The sequence below is a fragment of the Pseudonaja textilis genome, chromosome 1 (assembly GCF_049901715.1).
Source record: "Pseudonaja textilis isolate UNSWEBS1 chromosome 1, rPseTex1.2, whole genome shotgun sequence".
Taxonomy (NCBI): Eukaryota; Metazoa; Chordata; class Lepidosauria; order Squamata; family Elapidae; genus Pseudonaja; species Pseudonaja textilis.
Genome location: NC_141990.1, coordinates 230136326 through 230156633, shown reverse-complemented (window position 1 = coordinate 230156633; position 20308 = coordinate 230136326). Strand labels below are relative to the sequence as shown.

Sequence of the window (20308 nt, the reverse complement as noted above, 5' to 3'; positions counted from 1 at the left end):
GAGCAAATTGGTTTGTAGAGTTCTGATGAATGACTATGAAGGAAAACGTGTGCACTTACATGAAGATGGAAAGAGCAGATTAGAAATTATTTAGATGAGAAGTGAAGGTGAAATTGGGAATATTCAAAAGAGAGGTTCTGATAAATTTGTAGTATACAACGGGTTTGCCAAAAATGAGTAGGTGCCGCTAAAAAAAAGTTTTAAATGCAAAGAAATGGTTTAATGTAACAGGAACTGGATCTATTCTGCTTTGGGTTACTCAACCTGACAAGAATCATGCTATGAGATATGTAATTCCATGAAATTCCTTGTAATCCAATGTATTTAATTTTAAAAAAACTTATATAAAAATCTTGTCCTTTTTCAATTTAGAAAAAAAACCCAGCCCATGGTTTTTTCTCTTTCTAGACAATTCTCTTCAACTATTCTATTTCACTGTTTGGAACGATCATTAAGTACAATAAAATAAATAAGTATTGGAGAGCAGACAGCTTTATGCAGCAGAACAAATGCATGGAAGATATTCTAAAATAAAAATTAAACATTTGTGAGATAGCATTTTTAAGACTAGTACTTGGGTAAAAATATATGAAACATACTTCTTCAGGAAATAACATGGATATAGCAAAAGCATACAGTGTGCTTTCTTCCACTATGGACAAATAGACAGTCAGGTAAATACTGAAACACATAAATCAGTTTCAGATGACAAATAGAATTGAAGTGAGATAGAAAGGAAATGGTGAAAGCTCTAAAAATACTAATTTAACCAACAGGTTTTTATATGTAGAAAAATGCAAACTAAATCTTTTAGACAACAGGATGAGAAAAATATGCAGAATCCCTGTAATTGCCTCTACATTTATTGCTCCTATTAGTCAGTAAATTTATAGAAAAAAAAATAGTACAGGCAAAATTGAATTCTAATATTGTCTGCACATAAGAAGAAAAACATTCAGCACATAAATGCAAGAGAAAGCAACAAAAAAAATCCAGACATGGAAAATATTCTCTTAAGGAGATTCCTAAAGTAAAAATGTAATATATGAATGTGGCTTTCAAAATATGATTACACTTGATTTAAATCTACTTTTTCCCCTTACTAAGAGATGCAGACACTTCTCATGAAATAACCACTTTTTGCTTTTTTGTAGTATTCATTAGTAGGAAAGTATAAAATGTCACTAACCAAACTAGTTGGCTATCACAAAATGAGTGATGACAATATTCTAATACTGTATAATATGCCTCCCAAAAACTAACACCCAATTGATAAACCAAAGCAGAAAACAAATGTCTTTATATCATTTCAGATTCAAACTTTCACTAATACTCAAGAGATATGAATAGGCTAAATGGATTTAATATTTTAATATTTGTAATATTTACTTTTTTAAAAAATTCTGAAACAAACGAATACCTAAATTTTTCAACAATAACATCATGTTTACCTTTAAGAGACGCAGAACTCTTACAACACGAAGAAACCGTAATATCCTGATAGTGTAAATAATGGCATATGTTGGACTAATTGTTTTAATGATATTGATAATTACAACATCTATAATTCCAATGATTATTATTAGTACATCAAACTGGTTCCAATGATGACGGAAATAGTTTCTCCCCAGTGCAGATATCTGTTAAAAACAATACAATAGTACTAGATAGACAGACATTAAATGTAAATATCATGAGATTCATTTTAAGTTATATATTTATACTAGAAGTTACTGTATAATAAAAATTATCACGTAAATGCTATAACAGTAGGATGCCAGAACATTTGCAATTTTCCATTTCTAAGAGCTCCTGCTTCACTATATAACCCACAAATTATTATCTATTAATAAATGCCTGACTTCCAGCAACTCTGGAGAGTTTACAAATGATTTAAAGCATGAGAAACATGACAAGAAAAAAGAACGAGGAAAAAGGATAGAGAGGACAGAATACTGAATGGAAGCAAATGAAAGCAATCTAAGTTAAAAGGAGGCTCTAGTCATCCCTATCAAAGGCGAGATCTTCAGGTCATAATTTCTGAATAATCTTCTGTTCCTCTAATGCAGCTTTGTGCCAGCTTAGTCCTACGGAAGATTCTGTGCCTTCCTTATGGTACTCCTGCTATCTATCTTTGAATGAAAGTAGGCCTATCCTCAATCTCTGTTAGAATTCACCTTGCAGTGTTAAGGAACAAAAAATTAGAAAGCTTCCCAAAATCTCATCATTAAACTCAGTTAATTGTACAGAAAGTCTTTGAGTTACAATTGTGATGGAGCCTGCCCATCAGAGGTATAACTCAGGATGGTCATAAATTGGGTCACTCATATGACCGACCTGATTTTACAACTTTTCACAGTAGTCATTAAGTGAATCACCATGGTCATTAAACTAACACGATGGTAGTTAAGCAGACCAATGGTTCATTATGAATGAGATAGCTGTTGTAATCCCAAGATCATCATGGGAAAAGGCAGAAATCCCAGGGAAAGAACGTGTAGATACCAAGGCTGGGACACAGGGAAGGCCTAAGAGTTCTGGTCACATGCAGTCAAGGGAGGCTTGGGGAGAAACTGGGTGGGGTTGGCCCATGCCACACTTGAGCTACAGGTGGCTAGAGAAAGCCTGGGAGGGTCAGTGACAGTTGTGCATGACAGTGGGGAAGGACATAGCAACTTGGAACCTTCCCTCATACCTTCTTCATTGAGTTTGCTTATGGGAAGTCGGCAGGAAACACCTCAATCATGACAACTGAAATCATGAGGTGGACACCAGTGGTGGGATTCAATATTTTTTACTACCGGTTCTGTGGGCGTGACTTGGTGGGCGTGGCAGGGGAAGGATACTGTAAAATCTTCAGTCAGAGCTGGAATTTGCCGGTTCTCCGAACTACTCAAAATTTCCACTACCAGTTCTCCAGAACTGGTCAGAATCTGCCGAATAATACCTCTGGTGGACACCCTGATAGTGTTCACATGATCACATGAATTTCACTGACCAATTATATATCCATTTTTTTCAATAATTTGAACAATTCCCATACAAATAGACATAAGCCAAGGACTCCCTTTACATCTGTTTACTTAGATAATGCCTTTTTATTATTTTTAAGGGAAGTTTTTTACATGTCCCAATGGAGAGTACCTGTGCCCCTGTAGTGCCAACCAAGTAGACAAGATTAATAAATATGTCCTCTACTGCCCTAAGATAAAATCGAAAGGAAAATGCTGATGACAAACAAATTTATGGTGCAGGATATTAAACAATCAAATTACCTTCTCACAGGCACAATTGCAATTATTGACAATAAGGTCAACTACCTTTGCCATGCCTTTTTTAAATTTTGAAATGAAATTTTAAGCCCCCAATTGTAGTATTGGTTGGCTTTTAATTATCTTGTATGCTTTCTTTACTGCTGATTACAATTTTATTGTTGATCAATTTCATTCTTCTTTTCTGTTATGTCATGTTGTTATGGCCTGTGGTCACAATAGTAAATTATTGAATTATGTGATTATTAGTGATGGACTGGCAACATGTGAACCTCAAGCCATAAAATAGAAAATTATATTATTACATATCTTAATAAAAATAGTTTAGCTTTCCATTGTAGCTGATTTCCTGATCTGGCCTTTCAATTTCTCTTGGCTGGTTAATGGTTCTTTCATATTTCCAGCTTACCATTTTATTTTCCTTGTTCTTGAAACATATAGAAAACATATTGTAACATATGGCTATATTATCACCCTTGTAAGATCACACACGATGCTTGAATTAAAAGTTCAGCAAAAGGCAAAATATTAAGTTTAGAAAAGCAATTACTACAAAAACACTGAAGAAGTGATAGCACGATATTTTATATTTATAAAAATCTCTAGGGCTTCAATTCATATTTTTGAATAACATATTTACAACATTTCTAACCTGCTTTTCTATTGTAAATAAAAAAAAATGCATATTCGGGTTATTGAGCATATAGCAGGCATGTTTATTTACATTATTAATAAGAAATATATCATTAATTTATGTAGTTTGTACCTTCAGTATAGCTTCCAGTATGTACAAAGTCAGAAAATAATAGTTGCACAATTTTAGTTGTGGAAAAAATGGTGTATCGGTAGTAAGTATAAAGTAAAGAGAAATTGGAAAACAGTTCAAAATGGTTACTATGCAACATATATATTCAAATTCCTCCATTATCACTAATTGGTAGCATGTTCTCATAAACCTGTGTCTGTAAAGGGAAAAAAGGTGCAATTAATAAGTCATTTAAACATCTATTACTTTTCATTTCTTAATACTATATATGGACAGTGATCAGCATTATCCGAGAACCTTGCTCTCAAAGAGTAATTCAACAAGAATCCAACTCTGTGATTTTATGAACAGTTAAAGATGCCAAATAGATAACTCAAATTACTACAACAACAAAATAATGGAATGGAGTGCTTTGCCCGCAAAAAGATAGAATTTCTGTCAAAGGAATTAAATCAACATGAGGTAAATTGCCCAAAATATTTTTAAGGATGTTGAGGGGTTATAAATATATGGAGGTATAAAATGGTGATTCCAAGGAATATATGTTCTTTTTTGAAAGACATAACACTTTCTCAAAAATAGATATTTCTAATTATTTCCAAGATGAAAAATTTATATGATCTGAAGAGAAATCAAGTATAGTATTTCTACAAACAAACTGGAGTTATTATGATAATCTTTTTCAGATTATAGATAGTTCTTGATTTACAATATTGGATATACTGGAAAACTTTTATGAAAACTTTTTGCTGATAATAAGAAAAAAAGTAAAAATGGTGATTTCTGAATTTGATTATTGCAAAAGCATTGAATAAGGGGCTGAAGGGATTTTTGTAATACTAAAGAGGAAAAATAATGACTTCGTAACTGCTGTAAAAGTTGGAAGTTGTGTCTTTAATTATTATTTTTCTTTCATTAACTGTACTTTTCTCTGCACTTTTTCTTCTTTCTCTTTATATCTCTCTATATTTGTCTTTATATTTAAAAAAAGATATTCAGCAGCCAAATTCCCTTGAGACTAAATAATCTTTTCCCCCAGTTTGCAAGTAAACTAAGTGTCTCAATGGACCCATCCAAATGATAATTCATAAACAGACTGCTAACTGATCAGGATTGTCACAATTTTCTGAGCAACTTAACTTTGAGAATTTTCCACATTCTTTCTCATAAATCTGTCTTAGAAACTGATTACCAGTCTGTACTAGCCTTTCTGATATCAAGTTTCCAGTTTGGATCATTTGTTACAGTTCTTTTTTTCTGCATTCAACAACATTGATTGCTATTTCAGGACTAGAGCTTGATTAATTGGAATGAAAGCTAATTTCCAATAAATATGGGTACTTGGGTTCAGTAATTCTTAATTACTAGTTATTCAGTATTCCAATTATTAAGGCTAGATTATAACAGTGCATATATCACCTTCCTTATATACTGTAAAATGTTAATATTTCCCATCATACATATTTTGATATCTATTAATGTATACTAACCTTGATGGCTTATAAATTTCCTCTTTCACAGAGTGAACCCATTCAGTTAGCCAGTTCTTAATTGTGACCAATATGCCTTTGCTTTCCCAATAACTTTTTACTTCATGAATATTCATAAACCTGGAATAATAAAACATACATTTCTGTTTTAAAGATAAAAAGTGAATACAAGAGAATTCTCAATACTTTTGCCAAATACAGATAATACTCAAATTATGACCATTCATTTAACAACTATTCAATGTTAACATTGTTAAAAAGTGACTTATTTGTGGTTTACACACTTATGACTGTTGTAACATCCCCAGTCACATGATCAAAATTCAGATACTTGGCAACCAGTATGCATTTATGATCATTGCAGGATCCCAGGGTCATGTGATTGACATTTGTGACTTTCCCAGAGGGCTTCCAAGAAAAGTCAATGGGTGAATCCAGATTTGCTTAACAACTATATAGTAACTAGCTTAACAATTGTGGCAAAAATAGTTGTAAAATTGAATGACTGCATCACTTAGCAACAAAAGTTCTGGTTCCAATTGTGATAGTAAACAGGGAACTACCTGTATGTTGCTTTGGATTATTTTTCTCAATAAATAGATGAACAAGTACAGTATTTTTTACTTGTATAGTTGTTTTTTCTTAAATCTAGTTCTAGGATGTGTGGAGAAAATATAACATTTCAGGTAATTTTTATGCAAAAGTACTGAAAATGCAAGAGTTTACAAAGTTTTAACACCACTGTGGATGCACATAACAATGTAAAAGAAAAAAAAGGGAAAACAAAAAAATAAGGAAAAAGCTAAAGAATAATTAGTAAAAATACTTATTGGGAAAATCACATTTTAAATTCCTTCCTATTGTACGTGACTCATATAACATAAATATATTGTATTTCTCAACTTTTTCTAGTTACTGTCTTTGAATCAGTTATTTCCCCCTTGAAAACTATACTGTTAGGTTTCTGAGTTTGCCTTATTATGAGAATGACTGTATATCAGAAAACAGTCTTACCTAAATTTAGTCAAATTTCTCTTATGAATATATACTGTTAATTTTACTATTGTTGCATATTATACGAATGTGGTTTCCCAGTCTGATATTGTTGGCAATGTCGATAATATAGTTTGTTAGTGATCTTAAATTTAATAAAATGTAAGTTTTAAATATTTCCACTTTAAAAAGTTTTTTTAAAATTTCTCTCCATAATCTGATTTAATACTTTTAATAAATTTGATTTGCCATTTCTTTTGGTTCTGAAACATGCTACTTTATGTCTTAAATTGATGTTCTTTTCTTAATTGATAGGCCAATAATTTATTTGAGTTGTTACCTTCCTTGAAGTTTGGCTTACTAAAAATTCATTTTCTTGTAAGTATCATTGCCTTCCAGAAGATTTAATTAATTACAAATTGCCCTTTCCCCTCCAGGATTTGATCTTCTGGCTTTTGATTCTATTTATTTCAAATCTTTGAACAAAATAAATTTCTAGTTTTGTGCAGCTTGCTGTCTATTTATTGCCAAAGAGATAAATATTACAATCCTTTCATAAACACTGCTGAACTTCCAAGCTGTGAATAAAAAAATATCAGGAATTGAGGTTCATTTGAAAACTCTTTACTTCATTGGCCTTTCAAGATTGGTCTTGGAACCAGGTCTGTTTAGTATATGAATGGATTTCATCCAGGAATTCTTACACATGTAGGACTCTGTCTATCATGGTTGTAACTAGCGTCAGTCGTAACTCTCGCTTCATTTCACTTTTATGGTATTTTATACAGCTGTTTTTATATTTTTGTTAATTGCATTTTTTTTAAAAAAGTGTACATCTGCCAGGAGAATGGGGTGCCATTGTTTTTTATATTGGGGTTTTATCTTTGTCAGCTGCCCAGAGCCAATGAGTGAATTGGACAGCCATATAAATTTTATTAAATAAAATAAACAAAAAAAATAAATACAATTGTAATATTTTATACATGTCAATAAAAGCAATTACAATAGTGTCAATATATTACAGTATCTACTCTTCTCATTGAAAATACTGAATTACAATAGCTGTGTGTGCATTATTTTTATTAATTGTTAAGCACTTACTTTCCTTTAATATCAACATAGCTTTCTGCTGCACCTATCAATATTTGTGCAGCATCTTGGTTTAGCATTCCACTGTTATATTGCTTCTGATAACTAGCCTATATTTAAAAAAAAAGTCTGATTAAGTAGAATTTCAGAACTGTTGACTAATTAACCTATAAAGCAATTTTTATATATATTATTAACTGGTACTCATCTTTGGACTTCAACCATTCTAATTCTGAGGGGAAAAACAGAGATTGCAGTCATTCTGCTGTTAAAATGGATGTCAACTTGAATTATCTGTAATTGCTATTGAGAACATTTTTCCATTTTAAAATTAATTGGTTACTAGGGGTCATATAATACCTGTGGTTTCTCTTTATCATACCAAGTATTGAATGAAATAAAGTTGATTTCCTTTTGCTTTTCAAGTCACTGTTTTCTCAGAACAAAGAAAAATGTAGTTCCATTCCCATGAAAATAGAAAAATGACCCCAAGCATGTAAGTGTCAATAGGTAATATGTTTAAAGTTTTACCATTCAGAACTTTTTGAGCCTGACAAAGTTCATGTCCTAAAGATAAAACTAATCTGCCAAATCAAATACTTCAAATGAACCCCAAAACCTCAGAACCCCAAAGAGAATTATAGTCATCTTCTATAAAGGAGGGCAAAATAATTTTTGTACAAAAGATCCTGTTTGCATGGAGAAAAGGTTTTAAGAATGCTAAATAGTATCTAGGTAGTGGTGACATGCATTCATTCATTTTCAAACCATAGTCCCCATTATCAGCAAACACCATTTCAAAATAACAAAATGGAAATTAAAGCTAAGAATTAGAGGTCTCAACTAATCTTTTTTCCCTACGTTTTATATTTTTTATTTATATATAAATATTTTGAAAACTTATTCTCCGGGCACTTAATTTTACTGAGAAACAAGAAATATTAATAGTAATAATAATATACATAATATAGCAGTAATTATAGTTATATTAGCTTATTTGTAATCATATTTATACTTGCTTGCATGCTTATAGCCATAAATAACATTCATGTTTTATATACACATAACAATAATCTTTCTTCTTCTAACTTCTACATCTTATATCTAATCACTGGTAAAACCTATCCCATGTTGAATAATGCTATGTATCTTCTTTATCTTTTATTTTTAATATCAATCTGTCCGTCTCTGCACATTCCAGTGTTTTCCAGATTATGTTTTTGTCTGGTGGGTTGTTCTCACTTTGGTTTTTTAATTCCTGTCTGGTTTTTAGTTCTCCTTCCCTGTTTAAGATGTCTTTATAGGGTACAATTTTTTCCAAGTTGACAATATTTGTATGTATCAATGTTTCCATTGTAGAAAGCCAGACTGCTATTTTCCTACTTTTTTATTTAACTTTTTCCCATATTAAAAATAAAGCATTTCTCACAGTGTCTTTGAAAGTATTTATGTACTTTATTCCTTCCATACAACAGAAAGGCATGCCACCCTAATTGAAGATTGTTGCCCTCCAATAATAATAATCTTTTATGCCTCAAACGTATCCATTCTTTCACCCATGTAAATAGAGATGCCTGGTAATACAATTCCCATTCGGGTAACCCAAACCCCCCATTGCCTTTAGACTCCTGTAACATTTTCACTCTTATTCTTGCTTTTTTCCCTTGCCAAATATATTTCAAAATTATTTTATTCAATTCCCCAAAATATTCTTCTCTGGTTTTATCGGTATTGTTTGGAATAAGAAAAGTAGTTTCAGCAATATATTCATTTTTATAGTAGCTATTCTCCCTATCATTGAGAGTTGTAAATTCTTCCATTTCTCTAATTTTATAAATTTTTCACCAAAATCCATACACTTTAATTGTTGCATCATAAACTGTCAATTTACATTGTCAAAAGCTTTCTGAGCATCTAAAAAGATCAATGCCAATTGTTTTTCAAAGTGTACTTCATAATACTCTAACATATCTAAAATAATTATCACATTATTTTTAATTTGCTTTTTAGGTAGAAACCCATTTTGATCAGAGTGTATAAACTCATTCAAGAATCTCTTAAGTTTTTCAGCTATTATTGAAGCAAATATTTGCTAATCTTGAGACTGAAACTTGTAACAAGTGAAAAATATATTTGGACCTGGCAAAGATATCTTGGTGGAAGTTATTTTTGTATGCTCTTTCATGTAATATCATGTCATTTCATGTCATGTAATATAGTATAATTTCATGTTAGTATGAAACTAGCAGAAAGATTTATACTTGAAACTATTTGGAGGAAGGGTGTTTTGAGTCTGCAGTGCCGAATACAGATGGCCTTACCAGTTCTGCAATTGTCTTTCCTGAAACCCATCACTTTGTTCTTTATTGGCTAATTAAAAGCATTATTAAAATGGGGATGTGATATATAAGAATGAATCTCCTCACACACTATTTTCTTAGCATAATTGGACTACATCTAGTCTTCTAAACAAGTTAATGAAATAACCTGAGATTATCGTTGGATGTTTGAGGGATAATATACATATAAAGGAATATCTTACAGATCCAGAAAAGAAGCTTCATTACATAAAAATGTCCTTAGGTAAGTGATGTTGTGGCCCAAACTTTGCTAATCTTAAAGCATCCAGATTATTTTGAAGCGACCACAAAATTTTACTAGGCATGCAAAAAATACACTGGCTCCCAACAAACCATTGGCAACTTGTTGCAGCCCTGAGCAAAAGGAAAACTAGAGCTTATTTATCCTTAGGCCTACTACAATGCAATCCTTGGCCTACTATACTGCAAAGGCAAGACAAAGGAAAAAGCAAAGCCAGTATAAATTATAGGTTCTCACTGGAATGTTTTTGACAAACCCATTTGAGTGACCTTATTATTTATCCCTTCCTAATAGGTCAAAGAATATAAATAACTTGGTTTACTAGGCCACTGGTCATTAACCAATTCTTCTCCTTTTTGCCACTGAATGTCAGTTTAGCATGTTCCAACTATTTTTTAGAAGGGCCCTTTAAGCAGTTCACAAGTGGGGTGCAGGTCGCGACATCTCAGATTTTGTAGTGAATGCAATTCACTAGTGTATGAGTAGTGGTACCTTTTATTACTATATTGTGTATATTTACTTACTTCAGTTTAAACAGCCACCCATCTCAAGTATATGATTCTGGGCAGAATACATGACTGTAGATGGATAAATAATTTATTTAATTTATTATTTATTTGTTGAATTTATATTGCCGTCTATACGCCCATTGCGACTTGAGACGGCTTACAGAATATAAAACCATATTTAAAATAAAAAACAAAAACTATTTAAAAGAATCAAATAAATTAATAAAGGACAATGGCTGAAGAACAAAATCTGAAAAAAAAAAATCACCCCCAACTCCTATCCCCACCCCAACGACAGCAGATCACATGAGCCATATGATGGGCTCCATCCCACTCTGGGTTCCCAGGCCCACTGGGAGAACCAGATCTTCAGTACCTTCTGGAAGAGTATTAGTGAGAGGGCCATTCTAATCTCTGGGGGAATGATGTTCCAGAGAGAGGGAGCCACCATGGAGAAGACCCTTCTTCTGGGTCCCAACAGGTGTATCTCCCTCAGGGATGGGACCCGCAGAATTCCCTGCCTCCCTGCTCTAATGGTAGATGTGACCAGCAAGAGACTTTCCCTCTGATAACCTGATCCCAAGCCATGAGGGGCTTTAAAGGTGACAACCAGCACCTTGAATTGCACCTGGAAGCAAATCAGCAACCAACGTAGCTCCCACAGGAGAGGTGAAACAGGTACATATCGGGGTCTGCACAAAACCATGCAGGCCGCTGCATTTTGCACCAACTGGAGCTTCCAGATGTTCTTCAAGGGCAGCCCCATGTTGAGTGTGTTGTAATAATCAAGATGAGAAATGACTAGGGCATGAGTAACTGTGAGTAGGGACCACTGGTACAGGAAAGGGCATAACCAGTGCACTCCCTGATGGTCCTGGCCCCATCCCTGCATCACACACAGACCCCTCATCTGAGTCCTCGCTCTCCGAGACCTCAGCCACCCGCACCTGCTTCCGGCGAACCACAATACTGAGAGCAGCCGCAGAGGAAGGAAGTGAACCAGGACACACAAGACCTCCCACTCCCATCCCCCAAAGTCGCCCCAGTAGAATCCTGACTAGTAGGGATCGAGATAATCTGTTTCATCCAGAAACCTCTGGAGCTGCTGCGCGACCACCTTCTCAACAACCTTCCCCAAAAACGGAAAATTGGAGACAGGTCGGAAATTATCCAACCGGGTGGAGTCTAGCGATGGTTTCTTAAGAAGAGGGCAGACCACACAGAGGTGGTATTCATCAGATTCTCACTAGTTCTGGAGAACTGGTGGCAGAAATTTTGAGTAGTTTGGAAAACCAGAAAATACCACCTCTGACTAGAGATTTTACAGTATCCTTCCCCTGCCACTCCCACCAAGCCACGCCCACAAAACAGGTAATAAAAATGTTTGAATCCCACCACTGGGACCACAGCCTCCTTAAAGTGCTGGGGTACTGCCCCTCCTGTAGGGAAGCATTAATCAACGCCAGAGTCCAGCTGCCTGTCATCTCCTGGGAAGCTTTCACAAGCCAGGAGGGAGATGGGTCCAAAACACAGGTGCTTGTGTGCATACTCCCTAAGATCCTGTCCATTTCCTCAGAAGTAACAGGGTCAAATCGTTTCCAGATAACAGGGCAAGAACTTGCCTCAGGAGCTTCCACCAGACCAGCAACCACACCGGCATCTAACTGGGAACAAAGTCAAGCGATTTTGTCTTCCAGAAAATTTGCAAATTCCTCAGTGCGCCCCTTCAGGTGGACCTCAAGCTCCTCCTTCCCAGGAGGAGATGGCTCACCTTAAGGAGGTTGTTGGGTTATTATCTGCAGATGCAATTAGTGTGGAGAATTATTTACACTTCACTGCACGAATCACCACGAGGTAAGCCTTAGTAGCACTCTTACCCTTGTTCGATCGAGTTCATCTCCTGTCTTCCACCAGCAGTGCTCTAGATGTCTCCTCATGCATTTCATCCCTCTGAAGTCCTCTGTATACCACAGAGCAGAGAGGTCTACGGGTGAGGAGAGGCCGTAAGGGTACAATCCTATCCAGAGCCTCAGTCACCTTCCCATTCCAAACAGTGACAAAGAACTTGGCTGGACTGCACAGTAGATCTGCAGTTATAACCTACAGCTCCTTCTGGAACGGTGCAGGGGGAAGCCAGCTGCCAGAGCGTGCTGCAGCAGCTCCTCTTCGTTTTATTTTATTTTATCAATTTTTATTTAAATAATATTTTCCGGAGAAAATAACAGCATAGACCACAACACAAACAAAAGTTTTTGTTTTGCTGAGGACTAACAAGGGCATGGGGAAAAGAAAGCAGTGCCATAGCACTAGCCCAGGATCTCTCCCACCAGTGAAGACTGCAAAACAACCAAGAATTGAGGAGCACTTTGCTGGCAAGAGATCTGTAAGTAAAACTAACCCCCCCTCCATTTCCAACAATCTTGAGAAATTAGAACAGGACCTGCAAAGAGATCTTACAAAACAACAGATATTAGACTTTCCCGATCTAGTGGGGGAGAAGCAAAATGACTGCCAGATTTTTTCACAAACAACTAAACCAGTTACAGCTGATATGGAGACTGTGATAAAGACTAAAAAGATTAACAATAATCTAACTCAAAGTGAGGAGAGCTTACCTTGGGAGAATACAACCGAGTTTATGGCAAAACAATGCCTTCTCACAGCACAAATGGTTGTCTCAATATTTGAAAAAGTAATAACCATCTAACACAATGTAGAGATATTAAGAAAAGATATCGCTGTCTTTCTGCAAGCACAGCATCGGGCTACAGACCCCACCACCAACGTGCTTACAGCAGACCTGGGTAAATCCCATACTCAGGATATGAAAGAAGAAAAAGAGCAAAGACCCAGGGAAACAGTTAAAAAACCTGTTAAAAAGTGGCAGCCCTCTCAGAAAAACAGCCCTTCTCCAGACAAGGCAACAAGAGGAGGAGGTATCGATAGAGAAGTTTCATTGGAAGCCAGGAAAACATCTCCCCTACAATCACATCGCTCATTGCAAACACAAGATTGCTTTGAGAATCCATATGAACAGACTTAATTATGGACGCTGGATTACTAAGAGTGCTATACTAAATTCCCTAAGTCAGCTTTTTCACTGCCATTAGGGGCAGATTGATCTTCGTACTGTGGAGTGGCTTCCTGAGTGTCCAAGTTGGAAGCGGATACTCATGTCTTTCAAGCAGCCCACCATGCCACGTCTAGCCTCCTTCCAAATTTTTCCCATCAGAGTTTTCTGTGAGGAAAAGGTTAAATCTTTAATTGTTAACATGCGAGCTCCCACGGCTGCTGTCTCTTCTGCATTCTCAACCTTGAAAAAAAGAGAGAAAGAAAGTGGGAGTCAGCCAGCCTTGGTCGGTGAAGATCTACTTAACAGCACAGAAACTGGCCTTATTAATGCTTTTGGAGCTCTCCCAAGAAAACAAGATAACATATTATTCAAGCTAGAAAATTTAAAGAAATCCTTGTTGGTCACAATGGACACTGCTGAACCGCTTATAGATCTGGTCTCCCCAATAATTGAACCTCTTACTTCTCCCTAGAGAGCAAGGGACTGCACGAATACGAGATGGAAAACAGAAGCCAAGATACACACAGGGACCACTAGAAGCTCCAGTAGAGATGGAGATACTATCATCCTTATGTAAATATCCTATGATACCTTCAGCACCACAACAAGAGATTGGGAGAGGTCCCACGACAATACTATCATCTCAAAGTCAAATGAAGCATGACCTAATAACCCCTTGCCCTATACCTAAAGAAGCACAGGAATGGCAAGCTCTGCTAGCTGGTGCTAAAACCCCTCATCCTGAACAATTTTCTCAGGAGTCTACACAGGATGTAGATGGGTCTCCCCTCCTTTTAGAGAAAGCCAATTTCGTGTGTGACGACACACTCAGTCCATTGAAACAACCCTACAACTTCCCTTTGTATAAATTAAATTTCCTGATGAGCGGCAAAAGATTATTCCCCTCTCCATTATAACCTGGAATATAGCAGGCTGGACTGTCCCATCAAAAGACCAACTATTTTTTGACTACATATCACAATTTGACATCCTCTTCTTACAGGAAACCTGGACCCCCACAGAGATAGTTAGATGGTTATTGGACCAATTCTATCCCGGCTGCCTCAAGTAAGGTGGGTGGGAGGGATAAAGGAGGTATTGTGACACTAGTTAATACAGCCCTGCAATTTAAATGTGCATCACTGCCACCTTTTCAGCCATGGGTTGTGACTACCTTACTTTTATATAAACAGGTGGAGATTTTGCTTTTTAATATCTACATTCCTCCACTCAATAAGAAGGATTTGATCAACAAGATTTGGGCTGGCATAGAAGATTTTATCCTTGGCTGTTCAAACAAATACCCCACAGCAGCAATAATTATTGGAGGGGACTTAAATGTTAGGATGGGTCCAAATGATCAAGTATTATTTAATCAATTTAAGATCCACTATGATGAGAATGTAACAAAAGAACCCCTGCATTCCAGACAATCTAAAGACCCTAAAGCAAATCGGGAAGGTTTATGTGTAAGACAGATGACTTTACGTTTGGACCTTTGTATCCTTAATGGTTCCACAAAAGGCGACTACCCAGCAGAATATACTTATTGGGGAACAGGAAAAAAAAACATAGTTAATTATTGGATAATATCATATGACCTCCAGAAGTTCTTGCAAAGATGGAGGTAGACTCACGACTGGAAAGCGATCACAATTCAGTAATCCTTATTCTCACATTACACCAGAAATCTCTAAGGACTGGTTCAATCTACCTACCCAGGCTAGAGAGCCAAAATGCCCAGGTAAAAATTAAATGGACCAAGAAAAATGCAAAGGAAGTTACTAAATTGATGTTATTGCCAGAAACAATAGAACTTCATACATCTCTACTAAAAAATAAGTTTGAAGGATCATACTTAGAGGGGTTTGAAACTTTAATTTCAAATTTGAAATCGGTTCTCACTAACAGAATACTAACTCAATCCAAAAAGCCAATTTTAAAGAATAAAAATTGGTTTGATAGAGATTGTGTGCAACTGAAAAGGACATATAACAAAGAGTATAGGAAAAGTAAAAACGCCCCTTCTGAGGATCACACTCACTACTTAAAGCAGTTGAAGGCACAATATAAGACCCTGCTAAAAGAAAAGTGTGGCTCTGAAGGAGTCTTGGCATAGATTAATTGCAGCAGTCAAGACAAAAAATACATCCCTTTTCTGGTACATCACTAGAGGATTGGGGAAATCCCCCCTACCCCCAACTAATCAGGTGGGAAGATTCATGCCTGGGAAGAATATTTTAGAGAGCTATATACAGACCCTGCCTGTGTAACTAAGGAGAGCCAAATTAGTTTGGACCAAACTCCTTACTGGTCCCTGGTTACACAAGGAGAGATATCCCAGTTGATCGGAACCCTCAAGGCTAACAAGGCACCAGGTGCTGATAATGTCTTGCCAGAAATAATAAAAAAGAATGCCAGTTGGTGGGCTCCACTTTTAGCATCTCTGTTTACATTTATAGATAAAACGGGCCATATGCCAAGAGATTGGGGATTAGCAATTATCATACCAATTTATTAAAAAGGTAATAGAAATGACCCAGGTAATTATAGACCTATTAGCCTTCTGAGTGTTATTAGTAAATTGTATGCCAAACACCTAAACTATAAACTCCAGGATTGGCTAATTTCCAGGGGGATAATTAAAGATGAGCAAGCTGGTTTTAGAGAAGGAAAATCTATGGTGGATCATATCTTGGTACTTCACTACCTGGTTCAAAAATACACGAATAAAAAAAAAATCCTCTCTTTTCGTGGCCTTCCTTGATTTTAAGCAGGCCTTCTATTCAATAACCAGGTACACTCTCTGGGAGAAATTAAAATGCACTACCATCAATAAACGCTTCCTTTTCCTCATACAAAAATCGTATGATAATTCCACCTTGAAAGTGAGGTGTAATCCTCAAGGGACTTTAACCGGCCCAGTAAGGGTACAAAAAGGGGTATGGTAGGGTTGCATCCTATCCCCCTCACTTTTTAACTTTTACATTAACTCTCTGATCAACCTCTTACAGAACCCTGATTTACAGCCTCCAAACGTAGCACAACGTAAAATCCCAATTCTCCTATATGCCAATGATGCTGTTATAATTGCACAAACTCCAATAGGACTGAAGAGAGCTGTTATGTCCCTGGAACTTGCCAAAGTTCCCACCCAGGTCCGTTCATGCTGCGGGGGCGTTTGCTGCCCCTCATTGGCTGGCTTCCCTTGACAGCCGGCTATAAAAGCCAGCTGCAGGGTTCGGTCAGCCGCTGTTCGTTGGAAGCCTGCTCCAGGCAGAGCTAACACGTTCAGTCCTTTATTTCCCAAATAAAGTCTTGTTGCATCTATGCCCTGGTCTAGCCTCTCATTGCTCAATCTACAACACTGGCGACGAGGGTGGGATGGCTACCAGAGGCAATCCGCAGCAACTGAAATCACTCTATTGCTGAGCCGCAGCCGCGCCGCCGGAGAGCTCGGTCAGCAAAAGCGAAAGGAAGAGCGTCTGTAGCCGCTCGGTTAGCAAGCTACAGGGGAAAGTGAAACGCTGCGAGCCGCAGCCGCTCAGCTCAAAAGGGCGCGAAATTCAAATGGCTGTCGTTTGAATTCGAGTCGGAATACAGTGCGGTGCTGTCATTCCATGAGTCTCTGACGCCAACGCAGGGCGCGAGATTCGAATCACTGTCAGAGGCGGCCACCCATTACCGCCTACGCTCTCCAGGAGCGCGAAATTCAAAACGCTGCCAACAGCCGTTGCAGCCTGAGCCACAAGCGTTAGCCCAGAGAGAGCAGAGAGGTTCAGTGGAGCCTCTCAAGAGCTGAAGTCACTAGTCTGGCAAAACGCTGCAACAGCAGCCACCAAAATCACCTAGAGCACACAGGGTCATTTTTTTCCTTCCCAGAGAGATTTCACAGCCGTGTAACCAGCTGAAGTTCACAACATGAACTCCAACCCAGCCTTCCCACCGTTCAAGCCTGATGAAGAGAAGTGGGAATCATACAAAAATCGTTTTAACCACTACATCGATGCCATTGGTCTGGCTGATGCAGGGGAACACAGGAAGAAGTCATTCTTCCTCAGTTATTGTGGGGCCATCGTTTTTGATACCGCCACAGCACTCGTCGCTCCACGTGAGTTAAAGAATGTTCCCTGGGCAGAATTGCTGGAGATCCTCACCAATCATTACTCCCCCAAGCCTTCACAGATCGCGAGACGTTTCGCCTTCCGGATGAGGAAGCAAGCTGAAGGGGAAACCATCAACCAGTACATGGCCGCCTTGAGGACTGCAGCTCTCCACTGCGAGTTCAAGAACTACTTAGATGACATGCTTCTCGACCAACTCGTCTGCGGGGTCAAGGACCTTCACCTCCAAAGGCGACTGCTTGCCAGGAAGGATCTCAACCTCTCCCAGGCCGTCGAGGAAGCCTTGGCTGCAGAACTGGCAACCCAGTCAGCCACCGAGATTCAAGGTTCCGTTCCCAAACAAAGCTGTGCCACCATCCACTCGGAAGAGGTGATCAACGAAGATGATCCCAACGATCAAACAGACGTCCACCGTCTCGCCCATGCCAAGCAACCTCAGGTAGGAACCAGGCAAGAAAGCAACAGTGCACCCAAACACATCATCCTGTGCCTATCCTGTGGCGGACCTCACTCAAGAGCTTCGTGCAGATTCAAGGGTGCCACCTGCAACAATTGCCACAAGAAAGGCCACATCGCCAGAGTCTGCCAGGCTGCACACAACTCAGCACAAAGGGTTCCTTCCTTTTCCTATTCTGGATCCCAAAGGCAAGTACTAAATTGTCACACTTGCTACCATGCTAACCACACCTGTCATTCCATTAGTAAAATCACACTCTCCATTTTATTAGAAGGTAAACCTTGTCGTATGGAGGTTGACACGGGGTCAGCGCTCTCAATCATCTCTTGGAGCACACTCAAGAAGATCCAGCCCAGACTATCCAGAAACCAACTCCAGAAGTGCCAGCTCACCTTGAGGGACTATCAAGGGAAGGACATTCCAGTACTCGGCAAAGGCAAGTTCCTTGTTAATTTTAAAGCTTTCAAAGGCCACCTGCCTCTAGTGGTAGTTAACGGCAACCTCCCTAGTCTCCTGGGGCTTGATTGGTTCCCCTACCTCGGCCTAGGGGTAACAGGAGTCCATGCTGTCTCAGCTTCTGACACTGACTCCTTATTCACTGACTACTCTGACGTATTCAGCGATGAGTTGGGGTGTTATAACGGTACCCCCATCTCATTTGCAGTTGACCCCCAAGCAGTTCCCGTCCGGCTGAAACCACGTAGGGTACCATTTGCCATTCGGCCTAAACTGGACAAATTATTAAAGCAAGGGGTCATTGAACCCACAGACTTCGCCAAATGGGAGACACCAATTGTCACACCCCTTAAAAAGGACGGCAGTCTGAGAATTTGTTCTGATTACAAAACAACAATTAAGCGCTTTCTACAAGTTAGCGCTTACTCAGTCCCGGTCATTCAACATTTACTGCACACTTTTGAGCCTGGCAACATTTTTGCCAAATTGGACATGTCACAAGCGTATCAACAGTTCCCTGTTGACAACCAAACAGCCGAATTACAAACTATTGTGACTCACAGGTGCAAGCGTCTCCAATTTGGCGTAAGTGTTGCCCCTGGCATCTTTCAATCCCTAATGGAACGAATACTACAGGGCCTCCCTGGTGTAGTACCCTACTTCGACGACATATTGGTCTCCGCCAGGGACAGACCCCAACTCTTCCAGAGAGTCAGAGCAGTGTTAGACAGGTTCAGACAGCATGGCCTCAAATTAAAAAGGGAGAAATGTGCCATTGCCACTAGACAGGTGGACTTTCTGGGCTATAGAATTGACGCATCAGGCATCCACCCCCTAGAATCCAAAGTCAAGGCAATCCATGAGGCACCCACGCCAACCACTAAAGCCGAGCTACAAGCCTTTTTGGGATTATTAAACTTCTATGCATCATTCCTACCTCACAAAGCGTCAGTAGCAGAGCCTCTACACAGACTCTTAGATAAAAAATCACCTTGGCACTGGGGACACAAGGAAGACACCGCCTTTCGCGCAGTCAAATCACTGCTCACATCAGACGCAGTCCTTATACAATTTGACCCACGTCTTCCATTAGTACTAGCAGCTGATGCATCCCCTTTTGGGATTGGAGCTGTCTTAAGCCACAGACTACCCAACGGCTCCGAGGCACCAATCGCTTTCTTTTCCAGAACGCTCTCAGCAACAGAGCGTAATTACAGCCAAATTGATAAGGAGGCTTTAGCCGCAGTCGCAGAGGTAAAGAAATTTCATGAATTCCTTTTTGGCCATAACTTCGAACTGATCACTGACCACAAACCTCTCCTGGGTCTTCTATCCGGAGACAAGCAGACCCCCCCAAGTGTTGTCTCCCAGGATGACGAGATGGACCTTGTTCCTGGCGGCATACTCGTACAAGCTCATCCACCGCCCAGGGAAAACGTTAAGCCACGCAGATGCCCTCAGCCGCTGCCCCCTGCCAG

General features: G+C 38.3%; 1 protein-coding gene across 1 annotated transcript in view; it reads right to left on the bottom strand.

Moving 5' to 3' along the window:
* The window catches only part of LOC113440199 (solute carrier family 9 member C1-like), a 97855-nt gene that overhangs the window by 28947 nt on the left and 48600 nt on the right, over positions 1-20308 (bottom strand). The window contains exons 13-16 of the mRNA XM_087928612.1: positions 7623-7720; positions 5529-5648; positions 4039-4234; positions 1452-1640 (exon numbers count right to left, since the gene is read on the bottom strand). Coding sequence (XP_087784738.1) covers positions 1452-1640; positions 4039-4234; positions 5529-5648; positions 7623-7720 — 603 coding nt within the window. The remainder of the gene's footprint in view (positions 1-1451; positions 1641-4038; positions 4235-5528; positions 5649-7622; positions 7721-20308) is intronic.